At 40.8% G+C, this 27,086-nt stretch overlaps 1 protein-coding gene across 2 annotated transcripts; it reads left to right on the top strand.

The window, feature by feature from the left end:
- Window positions 1–1,461: 1,461 nt before the first annotated feature.
- Window positions 1,462–27,086, top strand: LOC106567877 (phospholipase D2). 2 transcript variants are annotated; one of them, XM_014137719.3, is made up of 25 exons: window positions 1,471–1,650; window positions 2,706–2,820; window positions 3,541–3,694; window positions 3,841–3,971; window positions 5,860–6,002; window positions 6,173–6,266; window positions 8,945–9,010; window positions 9,101–9,159; window positions 9,293–9,538; window positions 12,243–12,386; window positions 12,541–12,624; window positions 13,000–13,078; window positions 14,442–14,552; window positions 14,728–14,946; window positions 15,075–15,249; window positions 15,387–15,505; window positions 15,670–15,786; window positions 15,918–16,022; window positions 16,450–16,538; window positions 19,659–19,772; window positions 20,005–20,051; window positions 20,391–20,525; window positions 21,332–21,485; window positions 24,655–24,772; window positions 24,925–27,086. In XM_014137719.3, the coding sequence occupies exons 3-25, from the start codon at window positions 3,553–3,555 to the stop codon at window positions 25,147–25,149; spliced, it is 2,916 nt and encodes a 971-aa protein (XP_013993194.1). In that variant the 5' UTR covers window positions 1,471–1,650; window positions 2,706–2,820; window positions 3,541–3,552; the 3' UTR covers window positions 25,150–27,086. The 2 variants fall into 2 exon arrangements, with proteins under 2 accessions (XP_013993193.1, XP_013993194.1); XM_014137718.3 differs by lacking the exon at window positions 2,706–2,820 and having other exon boundaries at window positions 1,462–1,650.

The following is a 27,086-nucleotide window of genomic DNA, read 5'->3' as shown; positions in this document are numbered from 1 at the left end:
TGTAGATAGGGGGCTGCTCCCTCTGCTGTTTCCTGAAGTCCACGATCATCTCTTTTGTTTTGTTGACATTGAGTGTGAGGTTATTTTCCTGACACCACACTCCGAGGGCCCTCACCTCCTCCCTGTAGGCCGTCTCGTCGCTGTTGGTAATCAAGCCTACCACTGTAGTGTCGTCTGCAAACTTGATGATTGAGTTGGAGGCGTGCATGGCCACGCAGTCATGGGTGAACAGGGAGTACAGGAGAGGGCTGAGAACACACCCTTGTGGGGCCCCAGTGTTGAGGATCAGCGGGGTGGAGATGTTGTTACCTACCCTCACCAACTTTTGACCAACTTTTGAGTTACATAAGAATAGGCTACACACCTTTAAGACCATGTTTTGATGTTTCTTTGGGCAAAAAATAATGTGTTTTAAAAAAAAGCTTTTTGATCTTCATATTATTTAGATATAATTTTTTTTTTGTATTTCCAATATTAAAACAATGTAATCTGAGATAAAAAATATATTCAGGTTGAACACATTTTATTTGCTACTTCCACTGAGTGTACAGGGTGTGCTCAGTCCGTCTGACCTTGAATGACTGACCATCATGTGAGCACTATGGCTGGACAATTTCTGCTGGTTCATCCAAATTTGCAGTCTCCACCCAAAGATTTTATGCAAAAAGTAGTAAAAAAAAAAAAAAAAGTAGTTGTTACTTCAAAATGTTAAAGGCCTAGTTCAGTCAAAAACGTTATTTCCCTGTGTTTATATATATTTCCACACTATGAGGTTGGAATAATACTGCGAAATTGTAAAACAATTATGATAATGCACTTTTAGTGTAGGAGCTTTTTAAAAAGAGCTGTTTTGGTGGGGTGGAGTTTTTGCCTGCCTGGTGACATCACCAGGCGGTAAATTTGCTAATAGTCCAATAATAAAGAGAGTTCCAAATTCCATATCTCTCTGCCAATAACAGCTAGTTTTCAGTTTTCCCCTCCCCACTCAGACCACTTCCAGATAGTCCTAGAAAAATGATTGCTTGGTAAATTGCTCTTTGCTAAGAAGTCTTTTTTTGTTGTTGTTTATTTTTTTAGCATTTTAATAGAAAACAATCACAATAAACAATTTGATATTGAGATAAGAACGGCTGCATTGGACCTTTAATAGAAGAATCGCAATGCAGGCTAATGCTGACAACCACCGACAACCTGGCTTGTAGCCAGGAGCGCTGCTGTCTCCTATGCCAGCCACAATGCAACATTTTCTATGATCATGGATAGGTCATATGTAAGGAAAATGTATACATTGTTGATACAGAAATGCAATGTTTATGCGGACAACTAATCGCGCGCTACTGTATCATATTGAAACTCCTATATGATTAATTATGCTATAGTAGTATCTAGTCTCGGTGAATGATTTCATGAATAATGCATGAACATTCCATGCAGCCGGAAGAAACATTTATGCGTGCATCATTTAGAGTGAGTACGGTATCGGGCGTGTCTCACGCTTCTCTTTTACTTAAAAAAAACTACTGTTAAGTGTACTAGGACGGAGGAACTGGAATGAAAAACGGTAGAAGTTAACAGATTTTTTGATTCAACAATACGGAATTATTTGGAATTTGACCATCGTCTTTCAGATGTTTTCTGTGTGACGCTTTAGTAAGTAGCATACGCCTCTGCCAAATTACCCCCTCTAACTATTTAAAGGGAACTACCGTGATTTAGAAATTGTTTTAAACAACACGTAAATAGGCCTGCTAATAAGGGCCGATGCGACATTTCAACGGGACCCTTCATTATTGTTTCACATTGCCAAATCTTCTCCTACGCTCGTATGCCAAGATTTGAGTTTTTTCCCTGGAGTGTTTTGGAACTCTGTAACTGCAATGGTGAAACTGGGATGGGTGGAGGCTATGACAAAAACTTTCCATCGGCTATAAAGGTGCTATGAAGAATTGTGGATTAAGCGGGGAAATCTTCTAGCTAGTCAGTCATTTTAATGACAAACTAGCTAGAATATAGAACCTTTTTAAGAAAGTGTTGATTATGGTGTAATAAATTAAGCAACTAACTGGCTGATCATAGATTTTGGTTCCATGGGAGTACTGGTTGTTTTACAATAATTATGGAGCCACCAGTTGTGTGTGAAGTACTCAATTGTCATACTTGAGTAAAAGTAAAGATACAGTACCTTAATAGAAAATGACTCAAGTGAAAGTCACCCAGTAAAATACTACTTGAGTAAAAGTCTAAAAGTAGTCCTATCTGGTTTTCAATCTCTCAATCTCTACTTGAGTAAAAGTAAAAAGTAGAAGTAAATGCTATAGATCAAACACCTTATATTAAGCAAACCAGACAGCAACATTTTCTTGTTTTTATTTATTTATGGTCAGGGGCACACTCCAACACTCAGACATCATTTACAAATGCAGTATTTGTGTTTAGTGAGTCTGCCAGATCAGTGGCAGTAGGGATGACAACGCGTTATATTGATAGGTGTGTGTGAATTGGACCATTTGCTGTCCTGCCTGAGCATTCTAATTGTAACTAGTACTTTTAGGTGTCAGGGAAAATATATGGGGGTAAAAAGTACATATTTTCTTTAGAAATGATACTCTGCATAGTAAGAGACTTGTAGGAGACGGTGGTGCACATTTTGACAATGCTTTCTCTCTCTCTCTCTCTCTGGATTGTGTTCCACCTGGTTGCCCTAGAAACAAATCTTGTCAGCCAATCGGATCCCTCAACCCACATGCATTTGCACACACCCTTCTTCTCTCTCATTGTGTCCCAGGCTTCTTATGTATCACACTGTCGATGATAAACCAGGTAAACACCACCAACACATGATTGCGGTGATGGCTCTCTGTATTTGCTGTTTAAAGCTGTTATCTCTTATTTTTTTCCTCTTCAGCTCCTCAGTACCCACCCAAATGTCATTGTGCACACATGATATTTAGCTGTTGACACTAGTCCCTCTACACCTGCTTGCTGCTGTGGTGTGATCGGTGTGAACTGCCTGTTTTACTGCGGTGTCTGAGGCACTTGAGAGGTCCCAGGATTATATTTAGACACACTTGAAGCCCCAGTTTCTCCTAGTTCATAGATCAATTTTCCCACTATTTATTACTTAGCTGTGTTATGTATCCTTTACGGTACTGTACTTCCTACATAACGTGTGTGAAAAATTGTTCTCTGCCTTATTGGCACAGGCCTGAAATTAGTCTAAATGACTCTGTCATAGTGTTGTAGAGTCCCACTATTGGCCTGTAGTGGGACTCCAGCTAGATTTGAGAGTTTCTCAGTTATTTAACCATGTTTGCGTTCCTCTCTCTCATAGAGAAAAACAATACTCCAACTAATCTTGCAAACAGTGTAGCCTCTGAAGAAATATTTTGGCAGTAGCAGTCCTAACTTAGTCAAACTTCAACAACACTTTTGTTGAGACGCCAGTGCTTTTAACTTTTTGGACACCATAGCTAGATGTCTTGAAGATTATGATGGTGGACTGTGATTCATATTTAGTGCTCCTTTTCTGTGTAATAAAAGGGATAGACCACAATGGCCAGTCCAGCACCAGCATGCTGCAAAACCCCTTCCAGTCCAGAGGGGGGAGCGGCGGAGACCCAAAAGACAAAGCGCTTCATCACGGACAACTATGAGCTAAGCAAGGAAGAGCTAGATGGTCTCATGAAGGAAGGAGGTGAGGAAACACAGACATAAGTTGTTTATATAGCCTATACATTTTTTTATTCCCTCCATCCAAATAGCTTTACATCACATCAGACTGATGAGAGACTCCAGTTGTGGTGTTTTATTAATCTGTGATGATGGATTGCCCCCGCACAGAAGAAGAGCGTCCCTTCCTGGTGGTCCATCATCTGCTGGACGTAAAAGAGGCAGGTGTGCCGGTATTATTGCCTGGGACCCAGGTCATCTGCAGAGTGGACAGCACTGAGAGATACACCACACGCTCCAAGGTGTGTGTGTGTGTGTGTGTGTGTGTGTGTGTGTGTGTGTGTGTGTGTGTGTGTGTGTGTGTGTGTGTGTGTGTGTGTGTGTGTGTGTGTGTGTGTGTGTGTGTGTGTGTGTGCATTCCTTTTTTGTCTGTGTACAGTATGTACATATGCATACTGTTTATTTGTGTGTCTGTATATAATATGCATTGCTGCATGCTTGTGTGTGTGTGTGAGAACTGTAAATGTGTATATACAGTTGAAGTTGGACGTTTACATACACCTTAGCCAAATGCATTTAAACTCAGTTTTTCACAATTCCTGACAATTAATCCTAGTAAAACATTCCCTGTCTTTGGTCAGTTAGGATCAACACTTTATTTTAAGAATGTGAAATGTCAGAATAATAGTAGAGAGAGTGATTTATTTCAGCTGTTATTTCTTTCATCACATTCCCAGTGGGTCAGAATACACTCAATTAGTATTTGGTAGCATTGCCTTTAAATTGTTTAACTTGGGTCAAACGTTTCAGGTAGCCTTCCACAAGCTTCCCACAATAAGTTGGGTGAATTTTGGCCCATTCCGTCTGACAGAGCTAGTGTAACTGAGTCAGGTTTGTAGGCCTCCTTGCTCGCACACGCTTTTTCAGTTCTGCCCACAAATGTTCTATAGGATTGAGGTCAGGGCTTTGTGATGGCCTCTCCAATACCTTGACTTTGTTGTCCTTAAGCCATTTTGCCACAACTTTGGAAGTATGCTTGGGGTCGTCCATTTGGAAGACCCATTTGTGACCAAGCTTTAACTTCCTGACTGACGTCTTGAGATGTTGCTTCAATATATCCACATAATTTTCCTGCCTCATGATGCCATCTATTATGTGTAGTGCACCAGTCCCTCCTGCCGCAAAGCACCCCCACAACATGATGCTGCCACCCCCGTGCTTCACGGTTGGGATGGTGTTCTTCGGCTTGCAAGCCTCCCCCTTTTTTCTCCAAACATAATGATGGTCATTATGGCCAAACAGTTCTATTTTTGTTTCATCAGACCAGAGGACATTTCTACAAAAATTACGATCTTTGTCCCCATGTGCAGTTGCAAAACGTAGTCTGGCTTTTTTTATGGTGATTTTGGAGCAGTGCTTTTGGAGCAGTGCTCAGCACTTCCTTGCTGAGCGGCCTTTCAGGTTATGTCGATATAGGACTTGTTCTACTGTGGATATAGATACTTTTGTACCTGTTTCCTCCAGCATCTTCACAAGGTCCTTTGCTGTTGTTCAGGGATTGATTTGCACTTTTCGTACCAAAGTACGTTCATCTCTAGGAGACAGAACGTGTCTCCTTCCTGAGCGGTATGACGGCTGCGTGGTCCCATGGTGTTTATACTTGCGTACTATTGTTTGTAGAGATGAATGTGGTACCTTCAGGCGTTTGGAAATTGCTCCCAAGGATGAACCAGACTTGTGGAGGTCTTCAATTTTTTGACTGATTTCTTTTGATTTCCCCATGATGTCAAGCAAAGAGGCACTGAGTTTGAAGGTAGGCCTTGAAATATCTCCACTTGACTCAAATGATGTCAATTAGCCTATCAGAAGCTTCTAAAGCCATGACATCATTTTCTGGAATTTATTCAAGCTGTTTAAAGGCACAGTCAACTTAGTGTATGTAAACTTCTGACCCACTGGAATTGTGACACAGTGAATGATAAGTGAAATAATCTGTCTGTAAACAATTGTTGGAAAAATGACTTGTGTCATGCACAAAGTAGATGTCCTAACCGACTTGCCAAAACTATAGTTTGTTAATAAGAAATTTGTGGAGTGGTTGATAAACGAGTTTTAATGACTCCAACCTAAGTGTATGTAAACTTCCGACTTCAACTGTAGGTGTATGACATGTACTGTATTCTCTACCAGGTCAGTGTGTGCTCTCTGTACACTGTGAAGCTGACCCATGGCAAGTTCACCTGGACGGTCAAGAGGAAGTACAAGCACTTCCAGGAGCTGCATCGTGACCTCTACAAGCACAAGATGATGGCTCAGTTCCTGCCTCTGGGAAGGTCAGACTCAGAGCACCAATTAAAGCTCAGACATGCAAAGCAACCCATCATCTGAGTGGAGAGTAATTTGTTTAGAGGGGATGCAATTCAAATCAGAGTGAAGACCTGTTGTGATTTCTGTATGAGTTTAAGAAGGAACATTTTTAGAATATTCAAATATCTCTTTTTAGATTTGCAGCCCAGAGAGCACAGCTGAGGGCTATGACAGAGGAGATGCCAAGTCTACACGGCACTGAGAGGATGAGACAAACCTCCAGTAAACCGGTATCACTCTTACATTCATTGACCCACCCAAACTGTATACAGTATGCACAAAGACAGACTCTGATAAACACCATGGTACACACGCAGACAGAGACCCACACATAACTCAGTCTCACATAAAGGCTCACTCCACTGGGCACACCATGTCAATGGTGGAAATACAACATGGAAATGTGGGTAATATTTGGTTGAGATGTTGATCAATGAGATTTCCACCTTTATGCACCCACTCAAGACAGACAGAAGTTTGTTGAATTCCCAATGTGTTATAACTTTGCTTTCAACCGTTGAAAAGCACAAAGTTCAAATGGGAATAAAATGTGCTTCATATAATAGCACAACTAAATGACCTGGATTGCAGTTGAGATTACATAAAAAGTACATACAGATTTAGGATCTTAATTTGAGCCAGTTTGCTACAGCAGGAAAATAATCTTGCAGCAACAGGCAATGTGAATTATTATGTGGATTATAATTAATGGAATTTTTTTGTAGGGGTTGATACATTTTTCAGTAGGGCAAATCAAGTCTGTCATTTTAAAGTGGAAATTACATACCTTTAAAGCCTTTTTAAACCTTGAATATGCTACAAGTTTGCATTTCCTACTGTGCAGAAACATTGTGATCCTACATCTGTAGTGCAAGAATCTGGACAGATTATTGTGAATATCTCCACAGACCTGCAAATTTTGTATGATATCTTGAACATGCATAATGCACACCTTTTATGATAAGACATTTATAGTTACAGTAATCTCAAAATGTGGCCATGGGTGTGTTACTCATTTTAAGGTTGAATAAAAACTGTTACATTAGTTTATCTTTTGTTCCACTGACTTAGTCTGGCTTTAATTCCAGTTTGTCTACAAATTAACAATTTATATTTTGTATTCACGTCTCCATCTCAACCAAAAATCAAAGTTAAAGAATAGGACTAAATCAAATCAAACTTTAATTAAAGTGCATTTAAAGTTTGATTTGATTTAGTCCTATTCTTTAACATAGATTTTTGGTTGAGATGGAGACATGAATCCAACATATTTATTAACAACTTGACGATTAAATTTAAAAACAACCAAAGCGTGAAACCCTAGGCCTATAATGGTTTGTATATTTTTAGTTGAACCCTGAGTTGAATTGAAAAAAATAGTTGTCGATGACTTTGCAAATGCTATATAGGCCTAAATATTGATGATATATGACTTATAAAGTATGGTTAAATTTTATTTTGCTCTGTTAAACTGACCCTTTGGAATGACGTCAATAGCAACAGGGAATCTATTTAGTTATTAAGAGATCGCTCATAGGGCTGTTACCCTGACCATATTACCGCCACACCGGCGGTCACGAGTCCTGATGGCAGTCAAATTCCATGTGACCATTTACGGTAATTAGGCTTCTCCAAGCTCGGATGCTGCTGATGGTCATTAGTAGCCTACCAAACTTGCTAACTTCCTGGTACTCTGTACTTTATTGCCCCTCTAATCACTGTGACGTCAATGCAAATGTAATCGAAAATCTAATCAAACACTTCATGAGAGCCCATGAGCTCATGTTGTGCAACATTTCTATAGGCTATGCAATTGCGTGACAAAACAGAGTGATGGCCTCTATTAAAAAGAGGAGGATACCATCAGCTTTCTACAGGCTAGGTCTAGTATATTTATTTCTCAGCCTTCCTAATATTGAGCACATTGCTTCTCTTTAAAACAGCAGTATATTCTACCTGGCTGGCATGAAAATTAACCACTGGAAAAGCGTCCTCCATTCGCTATTTAAGTGCGTAGCTGACGTATTTTTTCCCCCGGTGCCCCTGTTTTGAGATAGCTGCATGATAATGGTCCATTCTAAATCAAAACAAATTTCACACATTTATTATTGAGTATATGTAAAGACAAGATTAAATCAAGAATAGTGTGATGGGTGACAATATTAGCCTATCACTTGGGAATTGTATATGATCACTTTGTTTTGTGACTTTTTCAAATCATAGTCACACATCTAATGTAGCCTAGCACATTGGACTATATGTTTTCATGAGGTTTGTATCACAAATAAAGTGACCAAATAACTTCTTCAAATTTAAGCACATTAATCCGCTTTATAACGGGTGTAAAGCCTAACTGGCATACATACGCAACGCGTGAGGTTCAAGTTTGGGGAAGATAATTTTCAGCATAAAAATGCACCTTTATAATAAAAGCATTACATGCATGCATAATCACATTTGTGGTCACTTTGGATAACGGTGTTCTCTCAGACTATGGAATATTTAATTCTCGCATAGAATAGGTAAACTTTTGTACTATGGGGGATAGTAGATTGACATAGGCTAGTGCTTTTGCTGTTCGTTAGGCCTACTCATCTTGTTGGCTGACAAAAAGTAAATGTAGACAGTTCTTCCAATGTCTTCAATATGCACCTCGGAATTGGATAAGAACGCGTGCAGTTGCATCCCCAATGTGTCTGTCTTCACTTGTAGCCTGTGAGAAAGACCCGATCACGTGACTGATGTCAGGAATTGTGAAAAACTGAGTTTAAATGTATTTGGCTAAAGTGTATGTAAACTTCCGACTTCAACTGTATGTATATACTGTATATATATACTTTTTTTTCTTCTCAGAACCCCCTGCGGGCTAGTAGGCTATCAGTCCTGATTTCTGATTTCTCTGTTGTAGAAATATCTTGAAGAATATCTAAATGGCCTTTTGGAGAATTCCTTTTGTAAGAACTTCCACGGCATGGTGAGTGAAGATGAAACACACACACACACACCAATTATCATTCAGTGTCAGGATGTGCTGTCATCACTGTCTATCTTGTTCTGATTCCAGCTGGAATTCCTTGATGTCAGTGCTCTCTCTTTTGTCAGTGATCTTGGACCCAAAGGCCTGTAAGCAATATTAACAGTCTATGAGAGTGTGTGATGGTATATGAGAAAGTGAGAGTGAATGTTATTCAGTATATTTTAATGTGACTAATTCTATGTCCGTGTGAGCAATGTGAGTGATGTCATTGCATTTCAGGGAGGGTTCCATCTTCAAAAGGTCAGGAGGTCATCGTATCCAGGGGCTGAACTGTATTGGTCATCACCAGTTCTGCTTCCGCTGGTCAAAGCGCTGGCTGGTGGTCAAGGACTCCTTCCTGCTCTATATGAACCGGGAAAACGGGGTCGTCTGCTTTGTACTGGTCTTTGACCCAGAGTTCAAAGTTCAAGTGGGCCGTGCATACACTGATACCAAGTATGGGGTCTGTATTCAGAACTTCACCAGGTAAGTCCACAGTGGTGTCCAAAATGTTATTATCTATTTGTAGGCAGACACACCATAAAAGTGTACACTCAAATATAGATCACACTTGGGAAGTACACATTTGTATTCTTAATTGTTTATTTATGAGTCAATCCCTAGCTGTGTGTGTATTCGTGCAGGCAGGTAGGAGTGTGGGGTAAATTGAGATTTTTTTTACATTCCGCATCACTATGTCAAGGGGAATACAATATGTGACCCACCTCCTTGATTCGTTCCTATGTAGCAAAATGTGAATTTATGTTTTTTACATTGGATAAAAGTAGAGACTCAGAGATATACAATTGTATATCATACACTGCAGTAGAGGAACAATGGGAAAGTAATTCTGCTTTGAAAGTTGATAAACTTGTAACACTACTTTTGAGAAAATTTTGTGTTTCACCAACTGGAGAGCTCTTATTTTTCTACACCCATTCAGCATCGTTATCACCTGTATAAGCCTTAGCCCCACCCATATTAATTAAGGATTCACGTGTGAGGCCATGTACTTAACAGAGTGAATAAGGTATTGTTGTAAACAACCAAAAATTAAGACTAAAAGTGGTGAAAGTAATAGAAAAAAAGTATTAGTAAAAATATACCTTATCTGGTCCTTGGCCTATATCCTATTCTGACTTTGGTGCATGTCATGTTGTTCTTCACGTTGCCGTCTCTGGTAAACACACACTAAATGAAATAAAATCTAAGTTTATTTGTCACATGCACAGGATACCGAAGGTGTAAACGGTACAGTGAAAGGATACTTGCATAGTGGAGTCTTTTGTTTAGACCCATAATCCCAACCCATACTACCATGCACCATGCATGAATCTGCAGGTAGCTGAAGCTAACCAACTAGGTTCAATGTTAGCTAACTAGCTAACATTAGGCTATAACTAGCAATGCAAATGGTAGTACATCACAACTTCTTCCCACTGATCTTTGTCTATAGTGCCTGTTAAATTCAGCAGTAGCAACACTTTTTCAGTTCTTCATGATATCTTTAAAAAAATCCTTGGTAGAAAGGATTATCTACACATAATGAGCAACTCGTGTTATAAACAGAAGCATGCTACATGACAGACCAATCCGAACTCATGTCCAGCCCATCCATTATCTCAGCCAATCATGGCTAGCAGGAAGGTTCCTGTCTTTTTTCGTTGTTAAACCAACTAGGCTTGTAATTCATTATTTTTATTTTATTTATTTACAGATGGCATACACGTTTGTTATTAAGGCAATTGACAGTCCACATGTTCAATAAGGCATTTCTTCCCCAGAACTTATTTTTATAAAAAAATAACAATTTTAAACATTAAAATGCCTCTCCTGTGTAGTAGTGATGTGCAACATACACAGATTCCTGGAACATGTCACATACAGTATTATTTCTAAAAAAAATATATATACATATATTTCAGGATGTTGTGTATCGCTGGAAATAATCGGAATTCATGTAAACATAACAGTTTTGAAAACATAGCTTGTCCAAAAAAAGTGGTCTCTTGGCACAACTTGGGGTAAATTGAGAATGGGACAGGGTAAGTTGAGTGACCTTGGGGTAAGTGGTTGATGGTGTCCTGTGACCGTAAGTAATGGTGCTGATAGGTCAACGTTTAATTAATTAATGTGGTGTATTGTATATCTTAAACGTATGCCTATATTCAGATATAGATCTTTCTGTTCAATATCACTTACCCTTCCATTTCTTGACCAGTTGTCTGGGACAGGGATGTTTCAATGTGTCAATTATTAGGCAAGTTCTCTGCATTTGAGGCTACAAAGCCCATGAAACTGGTCCGCAAGATTCTTGATATGTTTAGGAAGCTCAGACTCCATGTCGTCAGATAAGACCTTGTGTGCCTCTGCTACTCTATCATAGCCTCATTCGCACAGGTACATGTTCATTTTGGTTTTTGTCATTGAACCTTTTCAGTGTCATTCAGTCTATTTTTTTCATCCCTTGCTGCTGCTCAAATGAACTTCTTCCTTTCTCACTTCTCCCTTCGCTGCTCTCTCAAGAATCTCAAGGGGGGCTAGACCCCTGCTTGTTTTATGTTTGTATACAGGGGGCATGAAGATGTCTACTATGTAACAATAAAATATGCATCTTGAGTTCATACATGACACATTGCAAATATACTATGCATATTATGCACGAAACTGACTAAATGTGATGATAATATGTATGGGGTATGGTGGACATTGGCTCAACTTACCCCATGGCCGTTGGCATAATTTACCCCAAGGCAAATATGTTGACTATGTTAGTCCACACAGCTACAAGGACATACTTTCATGCTAGGTTTAGGACCTCATATCTTAGCTTATAGTCTCAACTGATGTATAAAACATTATTTCAACTATCTACTTTGGTTTAGATACAAGCATCATGAAACCTATAACATAATAAATTAATTTGACTTTGTGAAAATCAGTTTTTTGGACCTAACTTGCTTACCACTTTCCCCATATGGCTTCTTACTTCACAGACTCTATGAAATGATGAACTCTTCCTAAATATTTGGCCACATGATTAATTTTGTGTATGGTTTTCTAGAAACAATTGGGGTGGCTCAAATAATTATTTGGTTCAACATACCCCACTCTCCCCTATTGCCTCGCTCTGTTGCCTCATATGTGTATGTGTGTTCTTACATGAGCGTTGTGTGTGTGTGTGTTTTAGGAATCTGGTCATCAAGTGTAACAGCTACAGACAGGCTCACTGGTGGAGCCATGAGATCAACAGGCTGGCTGAGCCTTGTGAATTCCTCCAGGTCCAACGCTTTGGGGGCTTTGCCCCACCACGGGAGAACACACTCACTAAATGGTCAGATGTGTGTGTGTGTGTGTGTGTGTGTGTGTGTGTGTGTTGCTTCACATTAGATGATGATGTGGTATTTGTACATACTGTATACATCCATAGCTTTGTGCTCCCTTAACTTGAATGTAATGTCTCTGTTTATGAATTGGTTGTATTAAAGGTATGTAAATGGCAGTGGCTACTTTGCAGACCTGGCTGATGCTCTGGAGCAGGCCAAGGAGGAGATCTTCATCACAGATTGGTGGTGAGGAGCAGAGCTAGCACAATTGAAATAGAATAGAACGTTATATTATTATGCAGTATATCTTTATGGCTAGTAGGAATACTCTGTGTTCCAAGTTTCATGTACAGTAAGCACAGTGCTCTCCGTAATTACAGAGAGTGGTTATCCAGAGCCCTATACGGTATACTGTATACATGGCTCTACTATGTCGTTAGCTAAATTAGAGCATACAGCAAACAAAACAAATATTTGATTTCACTCTCTCAATAACAACGGAGACCACTTTTTCCAACATTTATTAGGTTTGTTTCTAATTAGTCTGTAAACAGCAGGACACAGTGTAAATATGTACATGGTTAATATTGCATGGTGAATATTTATTTCCCTCCCTCCAAGGCTCAGCCCAGAGGTTTTCCTGAAGAGGCCAGCTACAGGAACATACTGGCGCCTGGACCAGATCCTCAAACGCAAAGCAGTACGAATTTACTTCCCACCTTTCTCCTGCCAACATATGTTTATAGTCTCCCTTATACCTGTCCTCCTCCCTCCTCTCCTGAAAGCACTGAAGGTTAATCCCTTCCCAGCCAGCACATAATGTTCTCAGAACCATTTGTTTCTTAGAGCTTGGTGTGAGCATAGTTATCATATTGGTTATTTTGAATACAACCTTCCCCAACTTTATGGGAATGGTGCAGGATAATTGCTTGGCTTTGGAACATTCTCAGCACATTTAAGGAACTTCACAAAAAATATATATTATTTACTTGGTATTTCATTTAACAGAATGTTTTCCAAAAGTTCAAACATGGTTACATTTAATTACATTTTTGGTAATGTTCTAGGAACCTTCTCCAAATGGTTTGACATTGGGAATGTTCTCAAATAGTTCAGAGAATGTCAAGAAACAATGTTATTCTGTGGGAATTTCAGTACTTTCGGCATAATGTTTCCTACAGGTTTCCTCATGGTTCTTTTTAAAGCCATGTTCTCAAATTGTTCAGAGAACTTTAAGAAACAACATTCTTCTGTGGGAATTTCAGTACTTAACAGATCATTCCACCACAAGTTCCCATGTGGTTCTATTTAATGTCATATTTTTACCACATTCTGGGAATGTTCAAAAAAATGATGTGACTTAAGTGATGTTCCCAGAACATTCAGAGAATGTATGGTTGGTTCTCTTTTATGCAAGTTCTTGGAAATATTCTGGAATTGTTCAAAAAAGTGAATTGTACCCATTAATCTCAATAAGCTCTAAATTTCGTTAACTGAACATGAAGAAAACTTTCCATAAAAAATACAAGAAAACTTTCGTAACGTTCAGAGATCATTCTAAGAAAAAAGTTAACCCAAAGTAAGCGAGCAATGCTATTAAAAGTCTTATTGAAACATTCAGTGAAAGTTATTCAAAAACCTAAAAATAACCTAAAAATGTAGTTCTTAGAGTCAATAATAACCATAACAAAACTTTCACAACATTTAGAGAATGTTCTCAGAATGTTATTTAATTACCTACAAATAACCTATATTTTCAGATCTCCGAACATTAATAATTCCTCCCAGGAAAACGTTCAATGAACTCAAGTAAAGATTTCTGCAAACCTCCCTGCAACTTAAAAATAAACAATCCCAGAACAGGTTACATTTTCACTTCTGTTCTCAGAATGTTTAAAAAACGTTCAGTTTTACTGGTCAGGAAACTTATGGCTTCGTTCCCACAACCAATGTGAAACCAAAAATATACTTTCCCGCAACATCCAAGGAACCAAATGTTCTAGCTGGGTCCTTTCCTCCTTCCCACCTTTTGTGTATATCCATCCTTTCTTTTCTCTGTGTAGGAACAAGGTGTCAAAGTGTGTGTGCTCCTGTACAAGGAGGTAGAGATGGCACTGGGTATAAACAGTGGCCACAGCAAGAGGACACTGATGGACATGCACCCCAACATCAAGGTCTGTCTAAGACACTCTAATCTCTGCTCTGCAATCAGGTGGTGCTTTACACCTCCCAAACCAACCCACATAGCATCATCATGCTTTCATTGCTGGTGTTATACTGTGTCATTATTTAAAATTCATTTTTTTTAAATTAGATTTGTGTCCTTAGCTTCACTGATGTCTCCAACAGGTGATGCGACACCCAAACCACATGTCCGCTGTGGTGTTTTTCTGGGCCCATCATGAGAAGATGGTGGCCATCGACCAATCAGTGGCCTTCGTTGGAGGCTTGGACCTGGCCTTTGGGAGGTGGGACGACAGCCAGTACCGGTTGACTGACACAGTTCCCACGGAGACAGACAATCACATCTCTGAAGAAGTGCCAAAGGCTACAATTTCTAAGCCAGAGGTGATGCATCACAAGACAAAGTCAAGATTCTTCTTTCTTTCTCCTGTGTACTGATAATCCATAGTTCATAGTGTTACCTGGTGTTAAGCAGTGACTTCATTGCCAGACTGTCCTATTCTGCCTCCTAGGCAGCTGATTCAGGTGACCAGGTGGATGGGTCCAACTCAGCCCAGGATCCAAAGCCTCCAGAGCCGGAAGAGGTAAATGCTGAGGATCTGAAGAACAACACCCAGCTGTGGCTTGGCAAGGACTACAGCAACTTCATCAAGAGGGACTGGGTCCAACTGGACCGCCCATTCGAAGGTACAGTATACACACATTATACCCCCATTCATAACACCCACTACCACTCTCTCTGTCACTTACTAACACACACACACACACACACACACACACCGGAGGGATAATCCTTAATTTGAATGTGTTTTTTGTTTTCCCAGACAACATTGACCGCACTGAGGTGCCCCGTATGCCGTGGCGTGACCTGTCTGCTGCCCTCCATGGCAAAGCTGCCAGGGACGTGGCCCGCCACTTCATCCAGCGCTGGAACTTTGCCAAGGTCAGAGGTCAAATGAGAGGTTCTTAAGGATCTTTCTTTCATGGCTTTACTTGGATGTACGTACACTACCTCTAAACTAGGTTCCAAAGGACAACCCTAGACACAACTAGGGTTATGTGAGAGAGACATCTGGCTCTTATTGTCTTTGTTTTGTCTTCCTACAGATCTTTAAGTACAAGAACATTAGAAGCACGTTTTTCCCCTGCCTTCTGCCCAAGTCTCACAGTACTGCTGATGCACTGCCATTCACTGTGCCTGGCTCTGGGAAGGCCTCCGTGCAGGTACACATGCTCATACATAAGCGTGAACAAACCCGCTCGGACACATACAAGCTCACAGAAATGCCTCTCATTCTCCTTTTTTTGATGATCAATTGCTTATTGATTTAAATTTTCTCCTCTCTTTCTCTCAGGTGTTGCGTTCTGTGGATCGCTGGTCAGCCGGAACTTGTGAGAACTCTATCCTCAATGCCTACATCCATACCATCGAGAACAGCGAACACTACATCTACATCGAGGTAACTCTGCTACCAGCACACTACATACATTATATACACATACACATTAATTAATTGCACCCATTTACCAGACTCGGTCTCAGACTCTTACCAGACTCATTGCACCAATTTGCCAGAGTCAAAACCATGCTAATTCTATGCCATATCTATATTCTCTACCTATCTGTTTGATTGCTGTAAAAGCCTAGAAATCAACCAGGAGACAAGGTTGTTTTTTTGTAATGCAAGATGGTAATTCAGTGCCCTGGCCTCCCCCATGCTGTCTTGTGACTGTATCTCTGTACTAAAGTCAACTTGGAGGTCAAGGTTGCGATAACGGCAGTCCCCTATGCATCCACAGTCCACATGGTCCGATCAAGTCCAATTGAATGCATGGGTTGTATGGGTTGTGGTATAAATTCTCAAATGTCTACCTCTCTGCTCTCAGAACCAGTTCTTCATCAGCTGTGCTGATGGGAAGAACGTGCACAATGGCATCGGTGACGCAATCGTGAAGAGGATCCTACGTGCACACAGGTGTGGTTCTACCACCATGTCTCTCGCTCTGTCTGTCTGGGTTTAATCAGTCAGCACACGGCTGGGTTTACTGTATAACATGATTTTACTGGACTGATCATCACACTGGGTTATACACAGGGGTGAAAGTAGAATTCATTTCTTCCTGGTTCGGGACCTCCTATATGTGCTTGTGCCCAATCATAGAATTACATACAGAATCCCTATTCATTCAATAGCATCTCTGTGGGCCTAGTCGTAAATGCTTGTCATTTAACTTTTAAAAAGTATTACCTTTTGTTATGGCATAAACAACCGATCATGATGTTTTCATCTGATTGTCAAAGTAGTCACGTCAAAGGGCTCCTTCACTAGGCTACCTGCGCACCTTCATCCACTCACAACATATTTCCAGCCTCCAAACAAAGTGGTGAATGGAAAGAGACATCTGTTACACAAAACACCAAAAAGTGTCATGACATTCGGCGATTGTCATTAGGACAGAAGTTATGAGTCCACTGCTGTCCACGTAGATCTCAGTGTCGGCCACTCCACTCTGCCTTGGCAAAATGTCAGTGTTCACGTCTAACCACATTGCATTTTGAACTGTAGGCTATACCACCCATTTTCAAGTCAATTCTCAAATTGTTCATGCCTCTGACATGCGGTAATGATAAAAAGTGGTGTAATAGCTTACAGTTTGATTTACATTTTGTTTTTATTTTTTATTTTACTGTTATTTATTTAACTAGGAAAGTCAGTTAAGAACAAATTCTTATTTTCAATGACGGCCTAGGATAATGTGATAGGCTCATGTTTTACCGGTATGGCGTACCCGCACTATTTATTTTGCCGGGACGCCATACCAGACCCTACCGACTTACTTTCACCCCTGGTTATACATGTTTTATACATGCTTGTCAGTTGATGGTCTGTATCAAGTCAAGTAAAATAATCATGATTCAATATTGTTAATGTCACAAATACCACATTGTTGCCAATGTTTTTTTTAGATGTTTTATTTAACCTTTATTTTAACAGGGAAGACGTATTGAGACCTAGTTCTCTTTTCCAAATGCACCCTGCATAATACAATATAAACATATGCATTCTACACAAAATATATATAAATATATACTGTAGATGAAGTTTACCATTTTTAACAGATTCACCTTTATGTACAGTACCAGTCAAAAGTTTGGACACATTTACTCATTCAAGGGTTTTTCTTTATTTTTACAATTTTCCACATTGTAGAATAACATCAAAACCATGAAATTACACACATGGAATCATGTAGTAACCAAAAAAGTGTTAAACAAATCAAAATATATTTTATATGTGATTTTTCAAATAGCCACCCTTTGCCTTGCTGACAGCTTTGCACACTATTGGCATTCTCTCAACCAGCTTCATGAGGAATGCTTTTCCAACAGTCTTGAAGGAGTTCCCAAATATGCTGAGCACTTGTTGGCTGCTTTTCCTTCACTCTGCAGTCCAACTCATCCCAAACCATCTCAATTGGGTTGAGGTCGGGTGATTGTGGAGACCAGGTCATCTGATGCAGCACTCCATCTCTCTCCTTGGTCAAATAGCCCTTACACAGCCTGGAGGTGTGTTTTGGGTCATTGTCCTGTTGAAAAACAAATGATAGTCCCACTAAGCGCAAACTAGATGGGATGGCGTATCAGTGCAGAATGCTGTGGTAGCCATGCTGGTTAAGTGTGCCTTGAATTCTATATAAATCACACATGGGGAGATCATCCGTTCACCTACTCTGTGTCTCTCAAAAACACGGCGGTTGGAACCAAAATTCTCAAATTTGGACTCATCAGACCAAAGGACAGATTTCCACCAGTCTAATGTCCATTGCTCGTGTTTCTTGGCCCAAGCAAGTCTATTCTTCTTAGTGGTGTCCTTTAGTAGTGGTTTCTTTGCAGCAATTCGACCATGAAGGCCTGATTCACACAGTCTCCTCTGAACAGTTGATGTTGAGATGTGTCTGTTACTTGAACTCTGTGAAGCATTTATTTGGGCTGCAATCTGAGGTGCAGTTAACTCTAATTAACTTATCCTCTGCAGCAGATGTAACTCTGGGTCTTCCTTTCCTGTGGTGGTCCTCCTGAGAGACAGTTTCATCATAGCACTTGATGGTTTTTGCGACTGCACTTGAAAAAACGTTCAAAGTTCTTGCCATTTTACGCATTGACTGTTCATGTCTTAAAGTAATGATGGACTGTCGTTTCTCTTTGCTATTTGAGCTAGTTCTGGCAAAATATGAACTTGGTCTTTTACCAATTAGGGCTATCTTCTGTATACCACCCCTACCTTGTCACAACACAACTGATTAGCTCAAACGCATTAAGAAGTAAAGACATTCCACAAATTAACTTTTAACAAGGCACACCGGTTAATTGAAATGTATTCCAGGTGACTACCTCATGAAGCTGGTTGAGAGAATGCCAAGCGTGTGCAAAGCTGTCATCAAGGCAAAGGGTGGCTACTTTGAAGAATCTCAAATATAAACAAATGCTTCACACTTTTCTTGCTTACGACACGATTCCGTCTGTGTTTTTGTTCATAGTTTTGATTATATTATTCTACAATGTAGAAAATAGTAAAAATAATAGAAAAACCCTGGAATTAGTAGGTGTGTCTGAATTTCTGACTGGTATTGTATCATGATGGCCTGAGTTCTTTCACTGAGATAATCATGAAACCATGAACCAGGCGTCAGAGCTCAGGCAACAGTATCAAAAGCTTTTGACAGATCCACAAACAAAGTAGCACATTTCACTTTAGTGTCGAAAGCATTGACAAGATCATTAACAACTAAAACTGTTTCTTTAATAGTGCCAGGCCTAAACTCTGTTTGGTTTACATTTAAAATACATTTCGCAGATAAAAAAAAAAAGATAAATTGTACATTTACCAAGGATTCAAGAATCTTAGCCAGACATGGAAGCCTTGAAACGGGCCGATAATGATTAAGATCCCTACTTTCCCCGCCCTGATGGAGTGGCAGCACAAGAGCTGATTTCCATACTCTTGGAATATTGCCTGAAAACAATGTTGAATGAAATGATATATAACCCCCTCTCCTCTTCTACCCTGTTCCCTAACTCTATTGCTGTTCCTCAGTGAGCAGAAGAAGTACAGGGTGTTTGTGGTGGTGCCCCTGCTTCCTGGGTTTGAAGGAGACATCAGCGAGGGGGGTGGGAAAGCCATCCAGGCCATATTACACTTCACCTACAGGTCAGAACCCTCCCTTATGGGCCCACACACACACACACACACACACACACACACACACACACACACACACACACACACACACACACACACACACACACACACACAGTAAAAAGTAGCACACAATAACTTACAGTATCATACTGCATAATTTTAAAACATACATTTTGTGTTTTAAGAAAACAACTTTAAAGATTGATTTGATGGTGTAAGTAATATGTATTTTTCACGACAGGACCATGTGCCGTGGAGAGTACTCCATACTGATGAGACTGAGAGAACGTGAGTTTTGTTCACTTATTTCCAATTCAACCTAATATCTGGAATTACTGTCCGTCTGTCTGTCTCATCTCTGATAATATTTCTGCTTTTCTTTCTCTCCTGTGTTTGGCTTACCCTCCGCTAACTGAAGGCTCATACTAGGTATCTAACTTTACTATCTATATTATCTATAGTATAGTTCTCCATTCTCCCCATACTTAATCATTTCATCCTCTTTTCCTATAACACCCATCTGTCTTCTCATGTTTAAATTGTGGTCCTGTTTCGTTAGCGTTCATTTATTCATTGGCTTTAGCTCTATGCCAGTGTGTCAGCCAACCAGTGTCTCCCTACCCACAGTTGAGGACCAGTGGAGTGAGTACATCACCCTGTGTGGTCTGCGCACACACTCCCAGCTCTCCCAGTCCCTGGTCACAGAGCTCATCTACGTACACAGCAAGACCCTCATAGCTGATGACCGCCGCTACATCATCGGTGAGTCACTGTCATCACAGCCACACTTACAGATGAGACGGGATGGGGCATCACTGTGGCTGTTTCCAAAATGGCCCCCTATTCCCTATATACTGTAGTACACTACCTTTGCTCTGGCCAAAAGTAGTGTACTATAGGCAATAGGGTTCCATTTCCGACGCAGCTTGTGACTGTGACTCATCACTGGGATCAATCACAAGCTGCTAATTACTGTCTCTGCATAATAATCACAAGGTGAATGATATGCAGAGCTAATAAAATATTCAGTTATAAAAACATACTGGACTTTAGGGGAGGGAGGGAAGGGGAACTTAAAAGGCACCACCCGCATTGAAGATGAATGCATTTTTTCCCGAGGTAGATTGTATTGGAATCGTTATATAAAAACATGCACTCCACACTGTGTAATGTCCCTCCTTTAGGTACAACCCACTGAAACTCTTGAGGTTGCATGGCTCCATGCTATGATATTATTATGATTACACTGGGACTGGGTAGGGTACAGTAATTATGATGCTTCTGTCAGCTAGATAAGGATGAGGCCTTGAGACACAGGAAAGGGGTTTATAAACAATGTTTTTTGTTAACCTTCTATCTTCCCAGTCTTGGTATTAAGAAAGTTTGCTGCTACCAACTCATATACTTTGTTGTAAGCAAGTCACTGCAGCATCTATGGCCATCGTCACTGATATTAGTGTCACAACACGCTTCTCTTTGCTCTCTCTTTCTGTCTCTGGTTCTGTCTCTCTTTTTCTCTTCTCTCTGGTTTCTATTCCCTCCACTCTCTCTGTGCTCCCTCCATCCAGGCTCAGCTAACATCAATGACCGCAGTATGCTGGGAAGCCGGGACAGTGAGCTGGCTGTGCTGGTGGAGGATGAGGAAAGGATCCCCTCCATTATGGGGGGAGAGGAGTACCAGGCTGGACCCCTCACTCTGGCCCTGCGCAAAGAGTGTTTCAGGTTAGGACTCAGGAAAGAGTCCATACACTTCTGCACTGTCTGTGATTTTACATTAAATTAGTTCACTGATAGAGAGGTTTACTGAGGTTGAGTGGTATGGGAATGATATACACTATACAGTGGGGAGAACAAGTATTTGATACACCGCCGATTTTGTAGAGGTCTGTAATTTTTATCATAGGTACACTTCAACTGTGAGAGACGGAATCTAAAACAAAAATCCAGAAAATCACATTGTATGATTTTTAAGTAATTAATTTGCATTTTATTGCATGACATAAGTATTTGATCACCTACCAACCAGTAAGAATTCCGGCTCTCACAGACCTGTTAGTTTTTCTTTAAGAAGCCCTCCTGTTCTCCACTCATTAGCTGTATTAACTGCACCTGTTTTGAACTCGTTACCTGTATAAAAGACACCTGTCCACACACTCAATCAAACAGACTCCAACCTCTCCACAATGGCCAAGACCAGAGAGCTGTGTAAGGACATCAGGGATAAAATTGTAGACCTGCACAAGGCTGAGATGGGCTACAGGACAATAGGCAAGCAGCTTGGTGAGAAGGCAACAACTGTTGGCGCAATTATTAGAAAATGGAAGAAGTTCAAGATGACAGTCAATCACCCTCGGTCTGGGGCTCCATGCAAGATCTCACCTCGTGGGGCATCAATGATCATGAGGAAGGTGAGGGATCAGCCCAGAATTACACGGCAGGACCTGGTCAATGACCTGAAGAGAGCTGGGACCACAGTCTTAAAGAAAACCATTAGTAACACACTACGGATTAAAATCCTGCAGCGCATGCAAGATCCCCCTGCTCAAGCCAGCGCATGTCTAGGCCCGTCTGAAGTTTGCCAATGACCATCTGGATGATCCAGAGGAGGAATGGGAGAAGGTCATGTGGTCTGATGAGACAAAAATAGAGCTTTTTGGTCTAAACTCCACTCACCGTGTTTGGAGGAAGAAGCATGGAGGTGGAAACATCATTCTTTGGGGATGCTTTTCTGCAAAGGGGACAGGACGACTGCACCGTATTGAGGGGAGGATGGATGGGGCCATGTATCACGAGATCTTGTCCAACAACCTCCTTCCCTCAGTAAGAGCATTGAAGATGGGTCGTGGCTGGGTCTTCCAGCATGACAACGACCCGAAACACACAGCCAGGGCAACTAAGGAGTGGCTCCGTAAGAAGCATCTCAAGGTCCTGGAGTGGCTTAGCCAGTCTCCAGACCTGAACCCAATAGAAAATCTTTGGAGGGAGCTGAAAGTCTGTATTGCCCAGCGACAGCCCCGAAACCTGAAGGATCTGGAGAAGGTCTGTATGGAGGAGTGGGCCAAAATCCCTGCTGCAGTGTGTGCAAACCTGGTCAACAACTACAGGAAACGTATGATCTCTGTAATTGCAAACAAAGGTTTCTGTACCAAATATTAAGTTCTGCTTTTCTGATGTATCAAATACTTATGTCATGCAATAAAATGCAAATGAATTACTTAAAAATCATACAATGTGATTTTCTGGATTCCGTCTCTCACAGTTGAAGTGTACCTATGATAAAAAATTACAGACCTCTACATGCTTTGTAAGTAGGAAACACTGCTGATTTTGCAGGTTATCAAATACTTGTTCTCCCCACTGTATATACAAAAGTATGTGGACACCCATTCAAATTTGTGGATGTGTTTATTTCAGCCACACTTGTTGCTGACAGGTATATAAAATCAAGCACACAGCCATGTGATCTCCATAGACAAACATTGGCAGTAGAATGGCCTTTGTCACGTATACTCCCTCTCCGGCCTTTAGACTTACTGAAGAGCTCAGTGACTTTCAACGTGGCACTGTCATAGGATGCCACCTTTCCAACAAGTCAGTTCCTCAAATTTCTACCCTGCTAGAGCTGCCCCGGTCAACTGTAAGTGCTGTTATTGTGAAGTGGAAATGTCTAGGAGCAACAACGGCTCAGACTCTGCAACAGTGGAAACGCGTTCTCTGGAGTGATGAAACACCCTTCACCATCTGGCAGACCTGACGGACTAAGCTGGGTTTGGCGGATGCCAGGAGAACGCTACCTGTCCCAGTGCATAGTGCCAACTGTAACGTATGATGGAGGAGGAATAATGTTCTGGGGCGGTTTTTCATGGTTTGGGCTAGGCCCCTTAGTTCCATTGAAGGGAAATCTTAATGCTACAGCATACAATGACATTCTAGATGATTCTGTGCTTCAACTTTTGTGGCAACAGTTTGGGGAAGGCCCTCTCCTGTTTCATCATGACAATGCTCCTGTGCACAAAGCGAAGTCCATACAGAAATGGTTTGTTAAGATCGATGTTGAAGAACTGGCCTGCACAGAACCCTGACCTCAACCCCATCGAACACCTTTGGGATGAATTGGAACGCCGACTGCGAGCCAGGCCTAATCGCCCAACATCAGTGCCCGACTTCACTAATGCTCTTGTGGCTGAATGGAAGCAAGTCCCCACAGCAATGCTCCAACATCTAGTGGAAAGCCTTCCCAGAAGAGTGGAGGCTGTTATAGCAGCAAAGGGGCGGACAAAATCCATTTTAATGCCCATGATTTTGGAATGAGATGTTCAACAAGCATGTGTCTACGTACTTTTGGTCATGTAGTGTGTCTGTGTTGAACCTGGGTGTGTTTGGACATGAAAGGTTTCTCACGAGATGAACCACTCTCACATAGCCTGCCTTATATTAGCGAGGGAGGTCGTAACCAAGGTCCCTACACTGACATACTAATAACGCTGACTCCCCTGCTAGTGGATGGATCTATTGATTAGCAATTGTTGGCATTTGTGATGCAATGAAACTGTACCTAAAGATCCTAGACAGAATATGCATACTTCTCACAGAGCTTGTCTGCAGCCTATTATGCCAGCAGAGCTATTCGTTTCGAATCAGCAGCTACCAAGTATATCCTCTAGTTTCCAAGGGAACCATCTAAGACGACAATTTTGCGCAGGCGTAGTCATCATTCTCTGTATGAAGGAATTCATTAAAACATTTTTTTTTTTTAAATATGAATTTTTTTCACCAACCTCTACTCAGATACTGTATTACGAACTGTCACTCTAGCAACAGTTTGAATGTGCAGTTAACATAGCTGTTTGGCAGTAACTGACTTACAACTCTATGTGCATGTGCTTCCTAGGGTGCTTTTAGGAGCCGATTCTGAACCCCAGATCGATATCGATGACCCAATCAGTGACCAGTTATTCTTTGTGGGGTGGAACACGACGGCAAAACTGAATGCTAAGATTTATGACAAGGTATGAATGGAAATGAATAGAATTAAAGCTATTTTTGTTCTTTTTTTATGTGCATCCCCAATTACATCCACTCTCTCTTTCCCTTCTCCCTGTCCTCTCTGCTGCTCACCTTTCCCATGGACTGTTCCTTCCCTTCCCTTTACCCGGAACAGGTCTTCCGCTGCCTCCCGTGCAACTCTGTCCACAACATGAGGGAGCTGAAGGAGCATTCAGGCCTGGAACGCATGTGTGACACACACCCCCAGCAGGCTAAAGAGGAGCTGGAGGCCGTCAGGGGGCTACTGGTCCACTTCCCCCTCAACTTCCTGTCTGAGGAGAATCTGCTTCCCCCACTGGGTAGCAAGGAGGGCATGGCTCCAACAGAACTCTGGACATAAGAGTACCAGGCTACAAGGACCAAGATGACACTGGAAAAGCCCAGTCCAGCAGGAGAGCGCTTTATAGATTTGTATCGCAATGACCAGATTCCGCTCCATTGTAAATCAAAAGATTGGAACAAAATGTATACTCAACTCACCTAGCAAAAAACACTAACTGATGTGTCTTTGAAGAATGCAAATAAATGCAAGGCGTTTAGGATGTTTACATATATGATACAGAGTGAATTTGAACTCTGTTAAAATGGAAGAAGAAAAAATTCAGCACCAGATGATAATGTATACTAATGCATTATGAGCCTTGTATGTGCTTCAAGTGACTTTGAGACATAGTTATTTGAAGGATTTACCACTCTTGTAATGTTAAAAGTACATTTTTATGATGTTGGATCATTGCTATACTCAACTGACCAAATTTGTTTGTTGATATAATACTGAACCTGAGTATTTATTTTTTCAAAGGGCTTAGGTATGGGTCTGCCATTATAGAACACAACAGGAACAGGATGCCACTGTATGATAGGCAGGGGGAGGAATGGAGATCAGAAGTCAAGAGTCTCAGATGATTGAAGAACATAGCGTACATGTATTGTTGCAAGGTTGTGGGTGGATAGCTCTCCTCTCTCTTTCACTCTCTCTCACTGCCTCTTTCGCTCTCTGCCTCTCTCTTTCTCTCTCTGCCTCTCTGTCTGTCTCTGCCTCTCTCTGCCTCTTTCTTTCTCGCTCTGTCTCTGCCTCTCTCTTACCCTCTCAATGCAGTACCAGCAAATCTGTCAGAACATTTGTGGTTGTTATGGTGACGGTTACAAAGAGCTGACTAGATTGTGGCCAAAAGAGGAAAGGAGAGCTAAACAGAGGGGCAGAGTACGATGAGCGATGGACTGAATCAAACAGAGGTTTATGAAAAGATTGAAGGTGACATGGAAGACATGGATGTGAGAGAGAGCCCATGACAAAAGAGGAAGGCAAAGGACCATAAGAGGGTCAAGGAGTGAATAGAGGGGAATGAGGAAAAAGATATTCAGGGGGTGCACCTGGTGTGCTTTAATTGTTGCGTATTTTTGCTGTCACCATGGCAACCAAGTACATTATTGTTACATTACTTACCCGGTTGTCAGTGGTCCAGAACATTCCACTTCATTTTGAGATAGGGGAGCAAGGAAATAGTGTTTTTGTAAAGCACAGTTTCTAATCTGGGATGGGAGGAATCAAGTGACAGGTGAACAAGGAGCAGGGATGTTCTCTTTTCTGCCAGTCTTTATATGCATGTAACAGGTTTATGTTTCCATTGATAGTCTCATGTGTATGCTGAATTCTAGCATGTTGTCCCTATCTCAGCATAATCAAATTATTGAGCTTAACCAATTTATTCTACCAAGTTATTTAGACTAACTGAAATGGCAATGTTTATTTAGTGATACTACTTCTACCACTACTTAATCTATCACCACCACCACTACTACTTCTCCTCTTCCTTCTCATCCTCCTCCTACTACTACTATTGTTTCATCTGCTAAATATGTCTATGTGACCAATAACATTTGATTTCATTTGATGATACTATGCCTACTACAACTACTATTAATTTTGTTTTAGATTTTGGCATTGGTTTCATATTTTCATTTCACCAAATAAAATGTGTAATTTCTCAACTCTATCAATGGTAATTATATTCACCATACTACTTTATGCTGAGTCTAAACCCCATTTATAGATGGTAATGTTAAAGATGTACTGTCTAATCACAAACCTGTCTGCCAACTTTAAACAGTTTAGGCCTAACTTTCACTATGCTTTAAAACATTTTAATGTGCATCAAATGTATGTATCACTTAATTATTATAATAACTAGGTTATAGCCTCTGCTTTTATTTTTTTCAATGATCATGTGTGAGAATGTATCTTTGTAACATTTAATAAACATCCTAACATTTAAA

Source organism: Salmo salar, chromosome 13, assembly GCF_965601325.2.
Source record: "Salmo salar chromosome 13, fSalSal1, whole genome shotgun sequence".
Classification (NCBI taxonomy): Eukaryota; Metazoa; Chordata; class Actinopteri; order Salmoniformes; family Salmonidae; genus Salmo; species Salmo salar.
The sequence above is the reverse complement of the archived record's forward strand: the minus strand, read 5'-3'. Positions and strand labels throughout refer to the sequence as shown.